A 20,902-nucleotide genomic window follows, 5' to 3' on the forward strand; every position below is an offset into this window, starting at 1 on the left:
GTACACTCTCGTTAACACGGTTAACACGTTCCACTCTCGTTAACACGGTACACTCTCGTTAACACAGTTAACACGGTACACTCTCGTTAACACAGTTAACACGGTACACTCTCGTTAACTCAGTACACTCTCGTTAACATGGTTAACACGGTACACTCTCGTTAACACAGTTAACACAGTACACTCTCGTTAACACAGTACACTCATTAACATGGTTAACACAGTACACTCTCGTTAACACGGTTAACACATTCCACTCCCGTTAACACGGTGCACTCTCGTTAACACGGTTAACACGGTACACTCTCGTTAACACGGTACACTCTTGTTAACACGGTTAACACAATACACTCTCATTAACACAGTTAACACGGTACACTCCCGTTAACACGGTACACTCTCGTTAACACGGTTAACACAGTACACTCTCGTTAACACGGTTAACACAGTTAACACGGTGCACTCTCGTTAACACGGTTAACACGGTACACTCTCGTTAACACGGTTAACACGGTACACTCTCGTTAACACAGTACAATCTCGTTAACACAGTACACTCTCGTTAACACAGTACACTCTCATTAACACGGTTAACACGGTACACTCTCGTTAACACGGTACACTCTCGTTAACACGGTTAACACAGTACACTCTTGTTAACACAGTTAACACGGTACACTCTCATTAACACAGTTAACACGGTACACTCTCGTTAACACGGTTAACACGGTACACTCTCGTTAACACGGTACACTCTTGTTAACACGGTTAACACGGTACACTCTCATTAACACAGTACACTCTCATTAACACGGTTAACACAGTACACTCTTGTTAACACAGTTAACACGGTACACTCTCGTTAACACGGTTAACACGTTCCACTCTCGTTAACACGGTTAACACAGTACACTCTTGTTAACACGGTTAACACGGTACACTCTCGTTAACACGGTTAACACGGTACACTCTCATTAACACGGTTAACACGGTACACTCCCGTTAACACGGTTAACACGGTACACTCTCATTAACACGGTTAACACGGTACACTCCCGTTAACACAGTACACTCTCGTTAACACAGTACACTCTCATTAACACGGTTAACACAGTACACTCTCGTTAACACAGTACACTCTCGTTAACACAGTACACTCTTGTTAACACAGTACACTCTCATTAACACGGTTAACACAGTACAATCTCATTAACACGGTTAACACGGTACACTCTCGTTAACACGGTACACTCTCGTTAACACGGTTAACACGGTACACTCTCGTTAACACGGTACACTTTTGTTAACACGGTTAACACGGTACACTCTCGTTAACACGGTACACTCTTGTTAACACGGTTAACACGGTACACTCTCGTTAACACGGTACACTCTCGTTAACACGGTACACTCTCGTTAACACGGTACACTCTCGTTAACACGGTACACTCTCGTTAACACGGTACACTCTCGTTAACACAGTACACTCTCGTTAACACAGTACACTCTCGTTAACACGGTACACTCTCTTGCCCGTTTGTGTTCCCCCCGCAGAGTGGAGGGATGAGGATGAGACTCCGGCGCCTCACGCCGCCAACGCCGCACCCTCCTCTCCTGCTGCGTCCTGCCCAGGTACATTTTTTCCACTGCCACATCCGAGCCAAGCCAGCACGGGTACAGGTGGTGTTTTTTTCCACTGCCACATTCGAGCCAAGCCAGCACGGGTACAGGTGGTGTTTTTCCACTGCCACATCCGAGCCAAGCCAGCACGGGTACAGGTGGTGTTTTTCCACTGCCCACATCCGAGCCAAGCCAACACGGGTACAGGTGGTGTTTTTCCACTGCCCACATTCGAGCCAAGCCAGCGCGGTACGGGTTGTGTTTTACCAATGCCACATTCGAGCCAAGCCAGCACGGTACGGGTGGTGTTTTTTTCCACTGCCACATCCGAGCCAAGCCAGCGCGGTACGGGTTGTGTTTTACCAATGCCACATTCAAGCCAAGCCAGCGCGGTACTGGTGGTGTTTTTCCACTGCCACATCCAAGCCAAGCCAGCGTTGGTTTTTATTTTTTTTATCATTAACACGGTCGCCGTGTGACCGCAAAATATCGGCTCTGATTTTTTCCGAATTTTTCTCTGGCTGTGCAGGGTCAGGGCGGATCCATGGTCAGCGGAGTCGGAGCCACCGTCAGACGCAGCAGCACGTGGCACCGCTGACGAGAGAGACACAGGGACGGAGTGGGACACAGGGACAGAGAGAGACACAGGGACGGAGTGGGACACAGGGACGGAGTGGGACACAGGGACAGAGAGAGGGACAGAGAGAGACACTTGGACAGAGAGAGACACAGGGACAGAGAGAGGGACAGAGAGAGACACTGGGCCAGAGTGGGATACTGGGACAGAGAGAGACACAGAGACAGAGTGCGACACTTGGACAGAGAGAGACACTGGGACATAGAGAGACACAGAGACAGAGAGAGACACAGGGACGGAGTGGGACACTTGGACGGAGAGAGACAGAGGGACAGAGTGGGACACTTGGACAGAGAGAGACACTTGGACAGAGAGAGACACTTGGACAGAGAGAGACACTTGGACAGAGAGAGACACTTGGACAGAGAGAGACAGAGGGACTGAGTGGGACACAGGGACAGAGAGAGGGACAGAGAGAGACACTTGGACAGAGAGAGAGACAGAATGCGACACTTGGACGGAGAGAGACAGAGGGACTGAGTGGGACACAGGGACAGAGAGAGACACTTGGACAGAAAGAGACACTAGGACAGAGAGAGACAGAGGGACAGAGAGAGACACAGGGACAGAGAGAGACAGAGGGACAGAGAGAGACACAGGGACAGAGAGAGACAGAGGGACGGAGTGGGACACTTGGACGGAGAGAGACACTTGGACAGAGAGAGACACTTGGACAGAGAGAGACACTGGGACAGAGAGAGACACTGGGACAGAGAGAGACACTGGGATGGAGTGGGACACAGAGACAGAGAGAGACAGAGGGACTGAGTGGGACACTTGGACGGAGAGAGACACAGGGACGGAGAGAGACAGAGGGACAGAGAGAGACACAGAGACAGAGAGAGACACTGGAACAAAGAGAGACACAGAGACAGAGTGCGACACTTGGACGGAGAGAGACAGAGGGACAGAGTGGGACACAGAGACAGATTGCGACACTTGGACGGAGAGAGACAGAGGGACTGAGTGGGTCACAGGGACCCACAGAGACGTGGGGACCGACAGAGATCGAGACGCACGACGAGACGCAGCTGCTAGGACTCTTCGACGACCAAGACGCCTTGCTCCTGGGAAGCCCCCGCAGTTCAGGTAACCAACCGTCAGCGATCGTTCGCTCACGCTGGTTAGCGGCAAACTCAGGCTGAGGGGGAGGCTTCCGGCCTGCGGCTGGCGGCTGCGGCTGCGGCGCGTGAGGATATCTCGCGGAGCCGTGCGCGAGGGCGGACGAATGTACAAAGATCGCCCGTGTATTATGAGACCTCCTTTGCCAGTAACAAGATATAGGAATAGGTTTGTACCCTTTTGACTGGCACAAAAACAAGATATAGGAATAGGTTTTAACCTTTTGACTGGCACAAAAAAAACTGACGCCTTTATTCAAGGGTGTCGTGTTTGCAATAGCCGCAACACAAGCAAGTCAAAATGCAAACAAAAAGAGACAACTCTGATAATAATATTGGCACTGTCCTTGAATTTGATTGGTCCACACCCGAGACGGCTTTTCTTAGAGCCTAGTCTCCACTGGTGTTGGACCAGAAGACGCCAAAAGGCGTACAACTCAAAAACAGCGCACCATCAGAGTATTGAGGGCTCGGGGTGAGCATTTACATTATGAGACCTCCTTTGCCAGTCACAAGATATAGGAATAGGTTTTACCCTTTTAACTGGCACAGTTTGCATTTTGACTGCTTGTGTTGTGGTTATTGCAAACATGATGCCTTGAATAAAGGTGTCAGTTTTTGTGCCAGTTAAAAGGGTAAAACCTATTACTATATCTGCCGTGTAGCCTTAACAGACTGTTGGGGCAAGTGCTGTTAGCGAGCACCGCCTATGAAGGCCGGAACGGCACACGAGGGGGTGGGTGGCCAACGCCACGCCCGGCCGCCTTTGTCTCCCCAGTGACGATGTTTACACATCGCACCAGGTAACTCATTTGAGGCCGAGTCGATCTAGGGGAGGCCCAGGACCGGTTTCAGATAATCGTCACTGGTGGTGTTGGCCGTGAGCGGGAATCGAACCCGGGTCATAGCCGGGTTCGTAGCGCAGCGTAGCGCTAACCGCTCCACACACAATCACACACAGACACACACAGTGACACACACACAATCACACACAGACACACACAGTGACACACACACAACCACACACAATGACGCACACAGTGACACACACACAATCACACACAGTGACACACACAGTGACACACACACAGTGACACACAGTGACACACACACAGTGACACACACACACAGTGACACACACACAGTGACACACACAGTGACACACACACAGTGACACACAAACACAGTGACACACACAGTGACACACACACAGTGACACACACACACAGTGACACACACAGTGACACACACACAGTGACACACACAGTAACACACACAGTGACACACACACAGTGACACACACACAGTAACACACACACAGTGACACACACAGTGACACACACATAGTGACACACAATGACACACACAGTGACACACATACAATCACACACAGTGACACACACAGTGACACACACACAGTGACACACAGTGACACACACACAGTGACACACACACAATCACACAGTGACACACACAGTGACACACACACAATCACACACAGTGACACACATAGTGACACACACAGTGACACACACAGTGACACACACACACACAGTGACACACACAGTGACACACACACAGTGACACACACAGTGACACACACAGTGACACACACACAGTGACACACACACACACAGTGACACACACAGTGACACACACACAGTGACACACACAGTAACACACACACGCAGTGACACACACAGTGACACACACACAGTAACACACACAGTGACACACACACACAGTGACACACACACAGTGACACACACACAGTGACACACACACAGTGACACACACAGTAACACACACACAGTGACACACACAGTGACACACACACACAGTGACACACACAGTGACACACACACACAGTGACACACACACAGTGACACACAGTGACACACACACAGTGACACACATTGACACACACAGTGACACACAGTGACACACACACAGTGACACACACAGTGACACACACAGTGACACACAGTGACACACAGTGACACACACACAGTGACACACACAGGGACACACACAGTGACACAGTGACACACACACTGACACAACAACAACAACAACAACCGCCATTCGCCACTAAGTGGCGCTGACGTCACCACGACGCTTGTGCCAGGCCATGTGCACCTTGAGGCCACGTGAAGTGTCGAACGCCCGCTGGCAGGAGGTCACGGGGCAGACCCAGCAGGTGCCACGGGTCGACTGACTGAGATGACTGAGATGACTGGCTGGTGCACCACCTGTGCCCCCTACACACACAGTGACACACACAGTGACACACACAGTGACACACAGTGACACACACAGTGACACACAGTGACACACACAGTGACACACGCACACACTGACACACACAGTGACACATACACACAGTGACACCCATACGCCCACAGACTCACGCAGCAGAGACACACAGACTCACACAGCAGAGACCCATAGACTCACACAGAGACCCATAAACTCACACAGAGACCCATAACTCACACAGAGACCCATAGACTCACACAGCAGAGACCCATAGACTCACACAGAGACCCATAGACTCACACAGCAGACACCCACAGACTCACACAGCAGAGACCCATAGGCTCACACAGCAGAGACCCATAGACTCACACAGCAGAGACCCATAGACTCACACAGCAGAGACCCATAGACTCACACACAGAGACCCATAGACTCACACAGAGACCCATAGACTCACACAGCAGACACCCGTAGACTCACAAAGCAGAGACCCATAGACTCACAAAGCAGAGACCCATAGACTCACAAAGCAGAGACCCATAGACTCACACAGCAGAGACCCATAGACTCACACAACGGAGACCCACAGACTCACACGGCAGAGACCCACAAACTCACACGGCAGAGACCCACAGACTCACACAGCAGAGACCCATAGGGTCTCTGTGTAAGTACATATCTAAATGCGAGTCTATGGATCGCCATCTGAGCATTGAGCTCGATGTGAATCTATGAGTATGTGAGTCTGTGGGTCTTTATGTAAGTTTACGATTGTGGGTCTCTGTGAGTATGGGTCTCTGTGAGTCTATGGGTCAACGTAAGTCTATAGGTACATGAGTCCATGGGTCCCTGTATATGCGAGTCTATGGGTCTCTGTGTGAGTCTGGATCTCTATGTGAGTCTATGGGTCTCTGCGTGAGTCTGGATCTCTATGTGAGTCTATGGATCTCTGCGTGAGTATGGATCTCTGTGCGAGTCTATGGATCTCTGTGTGAGTCTATGGATCTCTATGCGAGTCTATGGGTCTCTGTGTGAGTCTATGGATCTCTATGCGAGTCTATGGGTCTCTGTGTGAGTCTTTGGATCTCTATGCGAGTCTATGGATCTCTGTGTGAGTCTATGGATCTCTATGCGAGTCTATGGTTCTCTGTGTGAGTGGATCTCTATGTGAGTCTATGGGTCTCTGCGTGAGTATGGATCTTTGTGCGAGTCTATGGGTCTCTGTGTGAGTCTGGATCTCCATGCGAGTCTATGGGTCTCTGCGTGAGTCTGGATCTCTGTGTGGGTGGAGCTCTATGCGAGTCTATGGGTCTCTGTGTGAGTGGATCTCTACGTGAGTCTATGGGTCTCTGTGTAAGTCTATGGGTCTCTAAATGAGTCTATGGGTCTCTGCGTGAGTCTATGGGTCTCTGCGTGAGTCTGGATCTCTATGTGAGTCTATAGGTCTCTGCGTGAGTCTATGGGTCTCTATGTGAGTCTATGGGTCTCTGCGTGAGTCTGGATCTCTATGTGAGTCTATTGGTCTCTATGTGAGTCTATGGGTCTCTGCGTGAGTCTGGATCTCTATGTGAGTCTATGGGTCTCTATGTGAGTCTATGGGTCTCTGCGTGAGTCTATGGGTCTCTGCGTGAGTCTATGGGTCTCTGCGTGAGTCTATGGGTCTCTGCGTGAGTCTATGGATCTCTATGTGAGTCTATGGGTCTCTGCGTGAGTCTGGATCTCTACGCTAGTCCCAGGCCTTGTCCACGTTGGCCGTCACCGATTGGAGCCACCGCCACCGCCCTCCCGGCAAACCCTGCGGCCCCCCACCCCCCCCCCCCCCTTACCCCACGTCACAGTGACCGGTTTGCCGCTCGACCCTGTCACCGTGCAGATTGCAGCTCGGTGAGCGGACACCTCCACGCTGACCCGGTGGGCCTGGAGGAGGAGGACGATGATGACGATGATGACGATGATGGCGGCGGAGCCGTCGGTAGCTCCAGCGGCGCTGGGGTGGAGCTCCGCCGGCGGCGGCGGCGGCAAGATCCCCTCGACGTTCGCCGGTCTCCCGCCAAGAGGCGGCGGTCGCGGCTGGGCGACGCGGCCGGCGGTGCCGGCCGCATCGCCGCCGCGACCGGCGCCGGTGCCGCCGACGTCGGCGGCACCGGCGGCGGCGAAACTCCGCGGGCCGGCACTCCGACTTGGCCGGGCGGCGCGGCCACGGAGGGGCTCTGCCGCGACGCCGGATCGGCGCAGGTGTGCGGTGGGTTCCAGCGACACGGAGGCGGTGCAGTAGAGGCAGCGCCTGTTTTACCCGTGACACGGGGTCACGCCCACGGAAGGGCTAGCGGCGCCCCTTCGCCCGGACGCGCCTCCCCCCCCCCCACCTCCCCCCACTAGGCTACCTAGCCCTGAGCCCACGTTCCCCGGTTCCTCCGGCTCAAGGGCCCTAGGGGAAGGCCGTCTGATCCGGGCCCCCGGCTAAGCGCGGACCGCGGCACCCCGCCGACCGGCACCGGGCCCTTAGAAGGCCACCGTGGGCCCGTACCGCTGGCTTGCCCCCCGCCCCTGCCCCCCACGCCGATCGTGAGAAGTTTGGCGGTCGGGGGGAGTTTCCCAGGGTTCTGCTTTAGCGGGTCTTCCTTTTTCCCTGGTTACGTCGTTCTTGGCCGTAATTTTTAAAAAATCTTAGCAAGCGTTCACTGAAGCTCCGTCGTCCAGACAGTTTCTGTTCCTTCACCTGAGGAAGGCCGCTTGTGTTGTGGCCGAAACGTCGTGAGAATTTTATTGTGTTAATTCGATTACGTTTTATTATTTTATTTCCATTCCAACGTGGTGACTTGACCGAAAGAATCAAGAAGATCTTGCCAATTCGTTCCTGGTACAGCACTAATCTGTGTGTGTGCTCTTGAGAGCAAACCCGTGATGAGTCTGTGGGTGAGCATCTACATCAACTCCTTGGGTTCTCTCGGTAAAGTCACCACCACCACGTAGAATGAGAATAAAATAATAAATTGATAAAATAAAATAACACGATAAAATTCTCACGACGTTTCGGCCACAACACAAGCGGCCTTCTTCAGGTTAAAAGGGACAGGCCTGTCGGGGCGAGAGAGCTTCAAACGGCGTCAAAGTCTCCTTTGGTCCTTTCGGTAAGGTCACCACCACGTAGAATGAGAATAAAATAATAAAATAAGGCGATAAAAATTCCCACGACGTTTCGGCCACAACGCAAGCGGCCTTCTTCAGGTTAAAAGGGACGGATTGAAGCTCCGTCGTCCCGACAGGTCTGTCCCTTTCACCTGAAGAAGGTCGCTTTGTGTTGTGGCCTGAAACGTCGTGAGAATTTTATCGTTTAATTTTGTTATTTTTTTTACCGAGAGAAGCAAAGAAGATTAATCCTTGCAGTCAACGAAAGCTTTAAATCGAAACATCTACATCATTACACTTTGCCAGTACCAAAATAGTATAATAATAATAATAATAATTGGGTTTTCCCCCTTCTTCCTGGCAACAAAACTGAAACATTTTTACGATGATTCATATTTACTGCATTGACCACAATACCTGCAGTCAAAATGCAAACTAAAAAACACACACACCATGATAATAATAATAATATATGTGGCATTGTCCTTGAAACTGATTGGTCCGCACCAAGGGACGGCTTTCTCTTGAGCCTCGTCCCCTATTGGTGCTCGACCACGTGACGCCAAAAGGCGTCACACAGCTCACAGACAATGCCGCTGTCAAAGTAATGAGGGCTCGGGGTGAGCATCTACATCATTAGACCTCCTTTGTCAGTACCAATATAGTATAATCATAATAATAATAGGGTTTTCCCCCTCTTGCAACAAAACTGAAACCTTTTTACGATGATTCATATTTACTGCATTAACCACAATACCTGCAGTCAAAATGCAAACTAAAAAACACACACACACCATGATAATAATAATAATAATATATGTGGCATTGCCCTTGACACTGATTGGTCCGCACCAAGGGACGGCTTTCTTCTTGAGCCTCGTCCCTATTGGTGCTCGACCACGTGACGTCATCTGGTCGAGCACTTCACCAAAGCTGAATGATGACGACGACGATTATAACGATGATGAGGATAGCGATATTGGGGACGGTGATGATGATTGATGACGACGATGATGACGACGATGACGACGACGACGATGATGATTGATGATGATGACGACGATGATGATGATGGCGATGAAGAAGATGGTGACGATGATGATTGATGATGGCGATGATGAAGATGGTGACGATGATGATGATGATGACGACGACGATGATGATGGCGATGATGAAGATGGTGACGATGATTGATGTTGATGATGACGATGATGATGATGGCGATGATGAAGATGGTGACGATGATGATGACGATGACGATGATGATGGCGATGATGAAGATGATGACGACGACGACGATGATGATGGCGATGATGAAGATGGTGACGATGATGAAGATGATGAAGATGGTGACGATGATTGATGTTGATGATGACGATGATGATGATGGCGATGATGAAGATGGTGACGATGATGATGACGATGACGATGATGATGGCGATGATGAAGATGATGACGACGACGACGATGATGATGGCGATGATGAAGATGGTGACGATGATGAAGATGATGAAGATGGTGACGATGATTGATGTTGATGATGACGATGATGATGATGGCGATGATGAAGATGGTGACGATGATGATTGATGATGACGATGATGATGGCGATGATGAAGATGGTGACGATGATGATTGATGATGACGATGATGATGGCGATGATGAAGATGGTGATGATGATGACGATGATAATGACGACGATGATGATGGCGATGATGAAGATGGTGACGATGACGATGATGACGATGATAATGACGACGATGATGGCGATGATGAAGATGATGACGATGATGATGACGACGACGACGCCAAAATATGATCTCCTCTCTCTCCCAATGCCCAGTGGGATTGTGAGCGTGACCACCGCACCTGTCCCTCACCCGATCACCTCGGCAGTGAGCTGCTCCGGATTCGGTGAGTCCCCCGGTGACGGTGACACGACACACGGTCTCCATGGTGACGGTGAAGCGACACGCGGTCTCCATGGTGACGGTGAAGCGACGCGCGGTCTCCATGGTGACGGTGACGCGACGTTGAGCGACGCGCGGTCGCCACGGTGACGGTGAAGCGACGTGCTGTCGCCACGGTGACGGTGACGCGACGCGCCGTCTCTCTCCCCCTCTCCCCCTCCCTCCTTCTGCCCCGTCTCTCATCTCGTTCCTTCCTTCATATCTCCCTCGCTGCCGTTCCTCCCCCCTCCTGCTCCACCGCTGCTCCACCGCTGCTCCACCGCTGCTCCACCGCTGCTCCACCGCTGCTCCACCGCCTTGCCGCACAGCCTGCCGGAGCAGCTGGTGACCTGGGCCTACTCTTACTTCCAAAGCCTGGGTCGGCGAGCGGAGACTCTGGCAGAACCGCCCACGGCAGGTGCCGGCAGGGAGTCTCTCGCCGCGACTGAGCAGTGAGAGACCTCCACCCCCCCCATCCACCCCAATCCCCCCCATCCCCCCCATCCCATCCATCCACCCGGCCCTGCCACTAAAATTGTTCACGTTTTTATTTTGTTTTGCCCGTTAAGATTCCACCCACCACCCCACGCACCGCGCGGTGTGTGTGTGTGTAGGTGTGTGTGTGTAGGTGTGTGTGTGTCAAGGTGTGTGTGTATGAAGGTGTGTGAAGGTGTGTGTGTGTAAAGGTGTGTGTGTGAAGGTGTGTGTGTGTGTCAAGGTGTGTGTGTAGGTGTGTTTGTGTGTGAAGGTGTGTGTGTGTGTCAAGGTGTGTGTGAAGGTGTGTGTGTGTGTGAAGGTGTGTGTGTGTGTGTGTCAAGGTGTGTGTGTGTGTCAAGGTGTGTGTGTGTGAAGGTGTGTGTGTGTAGGTGTGTGTGTGTGAAGGTGTGTGTGTGTAGGTGTGTGTGAAGGTGTGTGTGTGTGAAGGTGTGTGTGTAGGTGTGTTTGTGTGTGAAGGTGTGTGTGTGTGTCAAGGTGTGTGTGTCAAGGTGTGTGTGTCAAGGTGTGTTTGTGTGTGAAGGTGTGTTTGTGTGTGTCAAGGTGTGTGTGTGTGTGTGAAGGTGTGTGTGAAGGTGTGTGTGTGTGTGTGAAGGTGTGTGTGTAGGTGTGTGTGTCAAGGTGTGTGTGTGTGAAGGTGTGTGTGTGAAGGTGTGTGTGTGAAGGTGTGTGTGTAGGTGTGTGTGTCAAGGTGTGTGTGTGTCAAGGTGTGTGTGTGTCAAGGTGTGTGTGTGAAGGTGTGTGTGAAGGTGTGTGTGTAGGTGTGTGTGTGAAGGTGTGTGTGTGTGTGAAGGCGCGTGTGTGTGAAGGTGTGTGTGTAGGTGTGTGTGTGAAGGTGTGTGTGTGTGTGAAGGCGCGTGTGTGTGAAGGTGTGTGTGTGTCTGTGTGAAAGTGTGTTTGTGTGTGTCAAGGTGTGTGTGTGAAGGTGTGTGTGTGTGAAGGTGTGTGTGTGTGTGTGAAGGTGTGTGTGTGAAGGTGTGTGTGTGTGTGTAGGTGTGTGTGTGTGTAGTGGGGAGCGTCAGTGTAGCAGCGGTTAGCGCTACGCTGCGCTACGAACCCGGCGATCCCGGGTTCGATTCCCGCTCCCGGCCAACACCACCAGGTGACGATCGTCTGAACCGGTCCCGGACCTCCCCTAGGTCGACTCGGCCTCAAATGAGTAAACCTCGTGTGGCGGGGTAGCGTAGTAAACATCGCCACTGGGGGAGACAAAGGCGGTCGGGCGTGGTGGTGCTGGCCCCCCACCCCCTCTCGTGTGTGCCCACAGTGCCGGTAAACTTCGTAGGCAGCGCCGCTCCTCGCTACTAACGTCACTTGCTGTGTCAAGCCTTTAAAGGGGGCGAGAGATGTTTTCGCGTTTGAAATAAATGAGTCTTCTGGATGTTGTTCGCTCGATTCAAAGAGTTTCATTTGACATGGTGGGTGGGGAGGGGTGGGGGTGGGTGGGGTGGGTGGGGTGGGTGGGGGGGGTGGGTTGGGGGGGGTAAGGCCCCCCCCCAACCAACCGAAGCTATTCGTGCAGTTATCAGAAGCGACCTTGGGGTCATCGTTAAGCGATTGCGTGACGATGTCTGGCCTCTCCTCGTCCTCATTATCGCGTGGAACTTTATAGCAGTAGCAGCAGTAGCAGCAGCAGCAGTAGCAGCAGTAGTAGTAGCAGCAGTAGTAGTAGCAGCAGTAGTAGTAGCAGCAGTAGTAGTAGCAGCAGTAGTAGCAGTAGTAGTAGCAGCAGCAGTAGCAGCAGTAGTAGTAGCAGCAGCAGTAGCAGCAGCAGTAGCGGCAGTAGCAGCAGTAGCGGCAGCAGCAGCAGTAGCAGCAGTAGTAGTAGGAGCAGCAGCAGCAGTAGCAGCAGCAGTAGCAGCAGTAGCAGCAGCAGTAGCAGCAGTAGTAGCAGCAGCAGTAGCAGCAGCAGTAGCAGCAGCAGTAGTAGCAGCAGCAGTAGCAGCAGTAGCAGCAGGCATCGTCAGGGTCGGGATCGAACCCACGACCTCCTGCGTTCCAGGCGAGGTAGTCAACATCTCACAGCCACCGTGATGATGCTGATGATGAGAGAGAGAGACGCAGACTCCAAATCTACAGCAGCAGCAGCAGCAAGGATTCCTCAGGATCGGGATGGAACCCACGACTTCCTGCGTAGCAGGCGAAGTAGTCAACATCTCATAGCCACCGTGATGATGATGAGAGAGACACACACACTACAAATATACAGCAGGCGTCGTCAGGGTCAGGATCCAACCCACGACCTCCTGTATTCCAGGCGAGGTAGTCAACATCTCACCCACCGTGATGATGCTGATGATGAGAGAGACGCAGACTCCAAATCTACAGCAGCAGTAGGCATCGTCAGGGTCGGTATCGAACCCACGACCTCCTGCGTACCAGGCGAGGCAGTCAACATCTCATAGCCACCGTGATGATGTTGATGATGAGAAAGACAGACTACAAATATACAGCAGGCATCCTCAGGGTCGGGATGGAACCCACGACCTCCTGTGTACCAGGCGAGGTAGTCAACATCTCCTAGCCACCGTGATGATGATGATGCTGATGATGAGAGAGACGCAGACTCCAAATCTACAGCAGCAGCAGCAGGCGTCGTCAGGGTCAGGATCGAACCGACGACCTCCTGCGTACCAGGCGAGGTAGTCAACATTTCGCCAAAGATGTGCCCCGATTGACAGCCTGTTGACCGGACTAGAACTGCTTTCTTCACGCTTTTATTGAACTCACTCTGTCTGTTGTTGTTTTTGTTGATGTGGCGTCCTCAAATCTTGTAACTCAATGTTAACCCACTTCCCAAATGTGGTATCGACTGCAAGCTTGGTTATACTTAAGTCATACTGATGACAATACTATATTCTATCATAAAAAAATATAAAAATATTTAAACAAGAATGTATATGTCTTGTTTGGGGTACGACGTCTTGCTTGGGGTACGACGTCTTGGGATACGTCTTGCTGGGGATACGTCTTGCTGGGGATACGTCTTGCTTGTGGTACGACGTCTTGGGATACGTCTTGCTTGTGATACGACGTCTTGCTTGGCATACGACGTCTTGTGATACGACGTCTTGGGGTACGACGTCTTGCTGGGGATACGTCTTGCTTGGGGTACGACGTCTATGCTTGGCATACGACGTCTTGTGATACGACGTCTTGCTTGGGGCACGTCTTGCTTGAGATACGACGTCTTGGGATACGTCTTGCTTGTGATACGACGTCTTGCTTGGGGTACGACGCCTCGCTTGCTACAACTTGTATGGGTCGGGATGAGTCATTCCACACAATACTGTTGCAAGCCGTAACAGTATTGTGTGGAATGACCAGAAAAGTGTCACACTTCAGGAACATTCTTAGAAGAAGGCAAAAATAAACTTCCAATGGACAGGTTTTTATTAAAACTCAAACCTGGTGAGCCTCAATCAGGTCCAAGTCAAGTAAAAAGAGAGCTTCCTGAAGTTTTAATGGAAGGGGACTCTCCTTGTAAAAAATATCACCTCCTCATTTCCTCACCACCATCCTCACCACCATCCTCACCACCATCCTCACACAGCAGAGACCCATAGACTCACACAGAGACTCATAGACTCACACAACAGAGACTCATAGACTCACACAGCAGAAACCCATAGACTCACACATCAGAGACCCATAGACTCACACAGCAGAGACCCATAGACTCACACAGCAGAGACCCATAGACTCACACAGCAGAGACACATAGACTCACACAGCAGAGACCCATAGACTCACACAGAGACCCATAGACTCACACAACAGAGACCCATAGACTCACACAGCAGAGACCCATAGACTCACACAGAGACCCATAGACTCACACAACAGAGACCCATAGACTCACACAGCAGATACCCACAGACTCACACAGCAGAGACCCATAGACTCACAGCAGAGACCCATAGACTCACACAGCAGAGACACATAGACCCACACAGCAGAGACCCATAGACTCACACAGCAGAGACCCATAGACTCACACAGCAGAGACCCATAGACTCACCACACACAGACCCATAGACTCACACAGCAGAGACTCAGACTCACACAGCAGAGACCCATAGACTCACACAGACCCATAGACTCACCACACAGAGACCCATAGACTCACACAGCAGAGACCCATAGACTCACCACACAGAGACCTATAGACTCACACAGACCCATAGACTCACCACACAGAGACCCATAGACTCACACAGCAGAGTCTCATAGACTCACACAGCAGAGACTCATAGACTCACACAGCAGAGACCCATAGACTCACCACACACAGACCCATAGACTCACCACACACAGACCCATAGACTCACACAGCAGAGACTCATAGACTCACACAGTAGAGACCCATAGACTCACACACAGAGACCCATAGACTGACACAGACCCATAGACTCACCACACAGAGACCCATAGACTCACACAGACCCATAGACTCACCACACATAGACTCATAGACTCACACAGACCCATAGACTCACCACACAGAGACCCACAGACTCACACAGCAGAGACCCATAGACTCACACACAGAGACCCATAGACTCACCACACAGAGACCCATAGACTCACAAAGCAGACACCCACAGACTCACACAACAGAGACCCATAGACTCACACAGCAGAGACCCATAGACTCACACAACAGAGACCCATAGACTCACACAACAGAGACCCATAGACTCACAAAGCAGACACCCACAGACTCACACAACAGAGACCCATAGACTCACACAGAGACCCATAGACTCACACAGCAGAGACCCACAGACTCATCACACAGAGACCCAAAGACTCACCGCACAGAGACCCATAGACTCACCACACAGAGACCCATAGACTCACACCACAGAGACTCATAGACTCACCACACAGAGTCCCAGAGTTTTGTTCAACGCACGTCCACACGCTTGTAGGGGGGGAAAGGGCTCCTCAGATGTAGTTCTGTGACATCCACTTCCGCGGGCTGTTCGTCAACGGTGGGAAGGTGCTACACTCTGATGTGTGCCAGGTATGATAGTGTAGTGTATAATGTAGTGTATAATGTAGTGTATAGTGTAGTATATAGTAGTGTGTAGTGTATAGTGTAGTCTATAGTAGTGTAGTGTATAGTGTAGTGTAGAGTGTAGTGTATAGTGTAGTGTATAGTAGTGTATAGTGTAGTGTATAGTGTAGTATATAGTAGTATAGAGTGTAGTGTATAGTAGTGTATAGTGTAGTGTAGTGCATAGTGTAGTGTATAGTAGTGTATAGTGTAGAATATAGTATAGTGTATAGTGTAGTGTAGAGTGTAGTAGTGTATAGTGTAGTGTAGTATATAGTGTAGTATATAGTGTAGCGTATAGTGTGGCATATAGTGTATAGTGTAGTGTATAGTAGTGTAGCATATAGCGTAGTGTATAGTGTAGTGTATAGTCTAGTGTAGTAGTGTATAGTGTAGTGTATCGTGTAGTGTATAGTGTAGTGTATTGTAGTATAGTGTAGTGTATAGTGTAGTAGTGTATAGTTGTATAGTGTAGTGTATAGTGTAGTAGTGTATAGTTGTATAGTGTAGTGTATAGTGTAGTAGTGTATAGTGTAGTAATGTATAGTTTAGTGTATAGTGTAGTAGTGTATAGTATAGTAGTGTATAGTGTAATGTATAGTGTAGTGTATAGTGTAGTAATGTATAGTGTAGTGCATAGTACTGTCGTGTCTGAATTGGCCTGTGATGAGCTAAGCCCACTGCTAAGAAGTTGGACGGGGCTATGTAAAACGCGATTTATCATTCATTCCGTCGCTGATTCATTGTATCATCTGATCTCCCAAGTCGTGTATAGAAAAACAAGGCTGTAGGGCATAGAGTTAACATTGGCGGGGGGTTAAATGTTCCATGGTGTCTGGGGGGGGGGAGGGGGGTGGTCTCAACCCAGAAAAAAAATCTAAAAATATTTAAGAATAATTATATTTAAGAATAATTCGCTGACACGTGGGATGGGCTTTTGTGTTTTACAATAATGTCTTAAGAGTGTTATTGTATTTACATTGCTCCGTTTTAACGTTGTTTTTTTTTAAACCATTTCTTGTTTCATTGTGTGTAACGGCAGAGATTCGGTATGAATAAAGTACAACCGTAACTACAATCATGTGAACAGAAATCTGCGCTTTTGATTTAAAGCTTTCGTGACCGCAGGGATTCATATTCTTGGTTCTTTCGGTAAAGTCACCACCAGCACGTAGAAGGGAAACAATAAAGTAGTAAAAATATTAAACAATACAAATTCTCACGACGTTTCGATTGCAGCAGCACAAGCAATCATCATCAGGGTTTGAAAAACCACACTACATTTTTTTCTGCTGTGGTTTTCACACCTGATGACGCTTGCCTCTTGCGTTGTGGTCGAAACGTCGTGAGATTTTATCGGTTTTATATTTTTTATTATTTTATTGTTTCCCTCCACGGATATAGAAACCTACGCATTGATTTACATGAAGACAAGACCATATATTGCGGCTCAAGGTTTAGCAAATTGTTTTTATGTACATAGCATAGCGATTTTTTTATAGCAATATATTGGTGGGGGGGGGGGGGGCATTTTGAGCATATTTGAATATTGGGGGAGGGGGGGGGGCTTGATCAAAGGGCTCTAAACAATCAAAACACATCTACATTTTTTTAAAAACACACATTTTTAAAAAAAAATTTACTCGCATAGTAAAGTCATTTTTTTTTTCATTTGCCAGATAATATGACAACTCGCTAAGCTTTAAACACTGCCACCGCCGCCCCCCGAGTCGTTCATCAAAGTGGAAGGCGGTTATAGTACGATAGCAATAGAGCAAGTGAAGAATCGCTGAAAACGCCAGCTACACGTGAAGCTACACGTTTGGCCGCGAGGCTCATCCGGCACTGGATATGATCGCTAAGAGAGATGTCTCTTTTATTCTGGTAGGAACGAATCTGTCTGTCTGTCCGTCCGTCCGTTTTTTTTGCAATACTTTAACGGAGTGAAATCTCGTGCTGTTGGGGTGTAAAATCAGCAATAGACAGCGCAGAGACTTGTCCTACCAGCCCCAGCCTGCAAGGGGACCTGTTTTTATATTCAATTCAATCTGTTTTTTTTTAAGAGACGTTTTTATTTAACTCGCTCTTGTCCGTCCGCTCTTGTCGCATCCTCAAATCTTAGTAACTCGATTTTTTAACCCACTTTCCAAATGTGGTATCGACTGCAAAAATTTGGTATACTTAAAGTCATACTTGATGACGATACTACATGCTATCGTTAGAAATAAAAAAAAATATATATTTTTTTAAACATTCTTTTTTACATGTTATGTTTTCGGCCTGGCTCTTAGTTGTCCACGCTCAACTCACGTTGGCTGTAACTGGCCACGGGGGGTCCCCCCTTTACGTTGTAGGCAAGCCTCGTGGGCAACTTTCTGGAGTCGTGGAGTTCTTACATTACCAGTAGGGTACATTTAATTAAAGCGTGTTTTTAAATAAAAAAATTTTTAAAAAAATATTACTTCTTAGATTTTTCTCGTCTTTTCTCATTACGGTTGAATTCTCTATCAAGGCCCCCCCTCCTTTTGTACATTGGCTGGTGGGGATGTCCAATTGCCACTCCTTCTTCTTTGGTTCTTTCGGTAAAGTCACCACCACGTAGAATGAGAATAAAATAATAAATTGATAAAATAAAATAACACAATAATATTCTCACGACGTTTCGGCCACAACACAAGCGGCCTTCATCAGGTGAAGGGACGAGACTGTCTGGTAGGACAGCGCTGGAGTGAAAGAGCCACGTTCAGATCACGGCCTTTAAGCTGTGTGAGAGGAACAAAGCGCCTTGACAAAGGAATTAGCATAGAATTTAGCATTGAAATGGCTGAATGATTAGCTTGTGACTGGTCACAGAAATAGCTATGTTAAAAGTTAAAGCATACACATCCACAGAGGCACCCATTGTTAAAGGAATTAGCACATTAAATCGAAATGCCACTCCTTCGTTTGCACAACAACAACAACCGATAGGGACGTGGACACCGATTTAAAACATTGCGTTTAATATTCTTAGTTCTTTCGGTAAAGTCACCACGTTGAAGGGAAACAATAAAATAATATAAAATATATATAAAACAATAAAAATTCTCACGACGTTTCGACCATAACTCAAACGGTCGTCTTCAGGTGTGTTACGGTCGAAACGTCGTGAGAATTTTTTTGATTGTTTTATATTTTATTATTTTATTGTTTCCCTTCAACGTGGTGACTTTACCGAAAGAACTAAGACTATGAATTACTGCAGTCACGAAAGCTTTAAATCAAAATTTATTGCGTTTAATGTTCAGCAGAAGCAGCAGCAGCAGAAGCAGCAGCAGAAGCGGAATCAAAACGAGTTTTTTGTTGTTTAAAAAAAAAAAATCTTGATTTGAAGCTTTCGCGGCCGCAGGGAATCCATCACGCGCTTTTTTAAAATAATTTCGGTAAAGTCACGTGGGTAGAAATAACATAACAGGTCACGACGTTTCGATCGCAACACGATAGCAATCGTCATCGGGTGCGAAACAACCACAGCAAGAACAGACCGATGAAGTAGGCGAGGAACCGCTTCCGCACGGCTACCGAAACGTCGTCATTTATTTGAACGCATTCTCCTGCGGAAAGGGAGCTGGTAGGAACGTCGGGTTGTTCGGTCAATGGCCAGGGTCAACGGAGGCACCACCACCACGTGGTGCGTTCAGCACAATACGCCCGACTGTGAGGACGGGCACAAGCCTGCCGTGAGTAGGTGAAACGTTGAGTTTTTATAAGGGGGGCACCACGGGGTGACCAGCCCCTCCACACCCAGCCCCTCCCTTCCCAGCCCCACCCCTCCCACCCAGCCCCTCCCTCCCCACCCAGCCCCACCCCTCCCACCCTCTCCACCCAGCCCCTCCCCTCCCTCCCCACCCAGCCCCACCCCCCTACCAGCCCCTCCCCACCCAGCCCCACCCCTCCCACCCAGCCCCTCCCTCCCCTCCCAGCCCCACCCAGCCCCACCCCTCCCACCCTTCCCACCCAGCCCCTCCCTCCCCACCCAGCCCCACCCCTCCCACCCTCTCCACCCAGCCCCTCCCCTCCCAGCCCCTCCCCTCCCACCCTCCCCACCCCACCCAGCCCCTCCCTCCCCACCCAGCCCCACCCCTCCCACCCTCTCCACCCCACCCCTCCCCACCCAGCCCCTCCCTCCCCACCCAGCCCCACCCCTCCCACCCTCTCCACCCAGCCCCTCCCCTCCCAGCCCCTCCCCTCCCACCCTCCCCACCCCACCCAGCCCCACCCCTCCCACCCTCCCCTCTCCACCCAGCCCCACCCCTCCCCACCCAGCCCCTCCCTCCCCTCCCTCCCCACCCCTCTCCACCAAGCCCCTCCCTCCCCACCCAGCCCCTCCCCTCCCCACCCAGCCCCTCCCTCCCCACCAAGCCCCACCCCTCCCATGTTTGGATGCACGACGGACGAACGGACGGACACAACAATCCCCCGTTAGGCTGCTGCTGGTGGAGTAACAACCAGACGGTTCCCTCCTACCACTATTTTATATGTCCACCTTCTACGTGACGACTTCACCCAAACAACCGAGGATTTGTGATGGATTCCCAGCGGCCACGTACGCTTCAAATCAAGATTGAAACGCCTCTCCGGGGGGAGGGT

General features: G+C 50.2%; 1 protein-coding gene across 1 annotated transcript in view; it reads left to right on the forward strand.

Annotated features, from left to right (window-relative positions):
• Nucleotides 1-12,597, forward strand: part of LOC142906707 (uncharacterized) — a 70,009-nt gene extending 57,412 nt beyond the window's left edge. Inside the window, exons 10-14 of the mRNA XM_076055063.1 lie at nucleotides 1,555-1,632; nucleotides 2,150-3,346; nucleotides 7,511-7,872; nucleotides 10,611-10,681; nucleotides 11,046-12,597. Coding sequence (XP_075911178.1) covers nucleotides 1,555-1,632; nucleotides 2,150-3,346; nucleotides 7,511-7,872; nucleotides 10,611-10,681; nucleotides 11,046-11,172 — 1,835 coding nt within the window. The 3' untranslated portion in view covers nucleotides 11,173-12,597. The remainder of the gene's footprint in view (nucleotides 1-1,554; nucleotides 1,633-2,149; nucleotides 3,347-7,510; nucleotides 7,873-10,610; nucleotides 10,682-11,045) is intronic.
• Nucleotides 12,598-20,902: the final 8,305 nt, after the last annotated feature.

This window comes from Petromyzon marinus, chromosome 69, assembly GCF_048934315.1.
Source record: "Petromyzon marinus isolate PM22_M1 ecotype Great Lakes invasive population chromosome 69, UKy_Petmar_22M1.pri1.0, whole genome shotgun sequence".
NCBI lineage: Eukaryota > Metazoa > Chordata > Hyperoartia > Petromyzontiformes > Petromyzontidae > Petromyzon > Petromyzon marinus.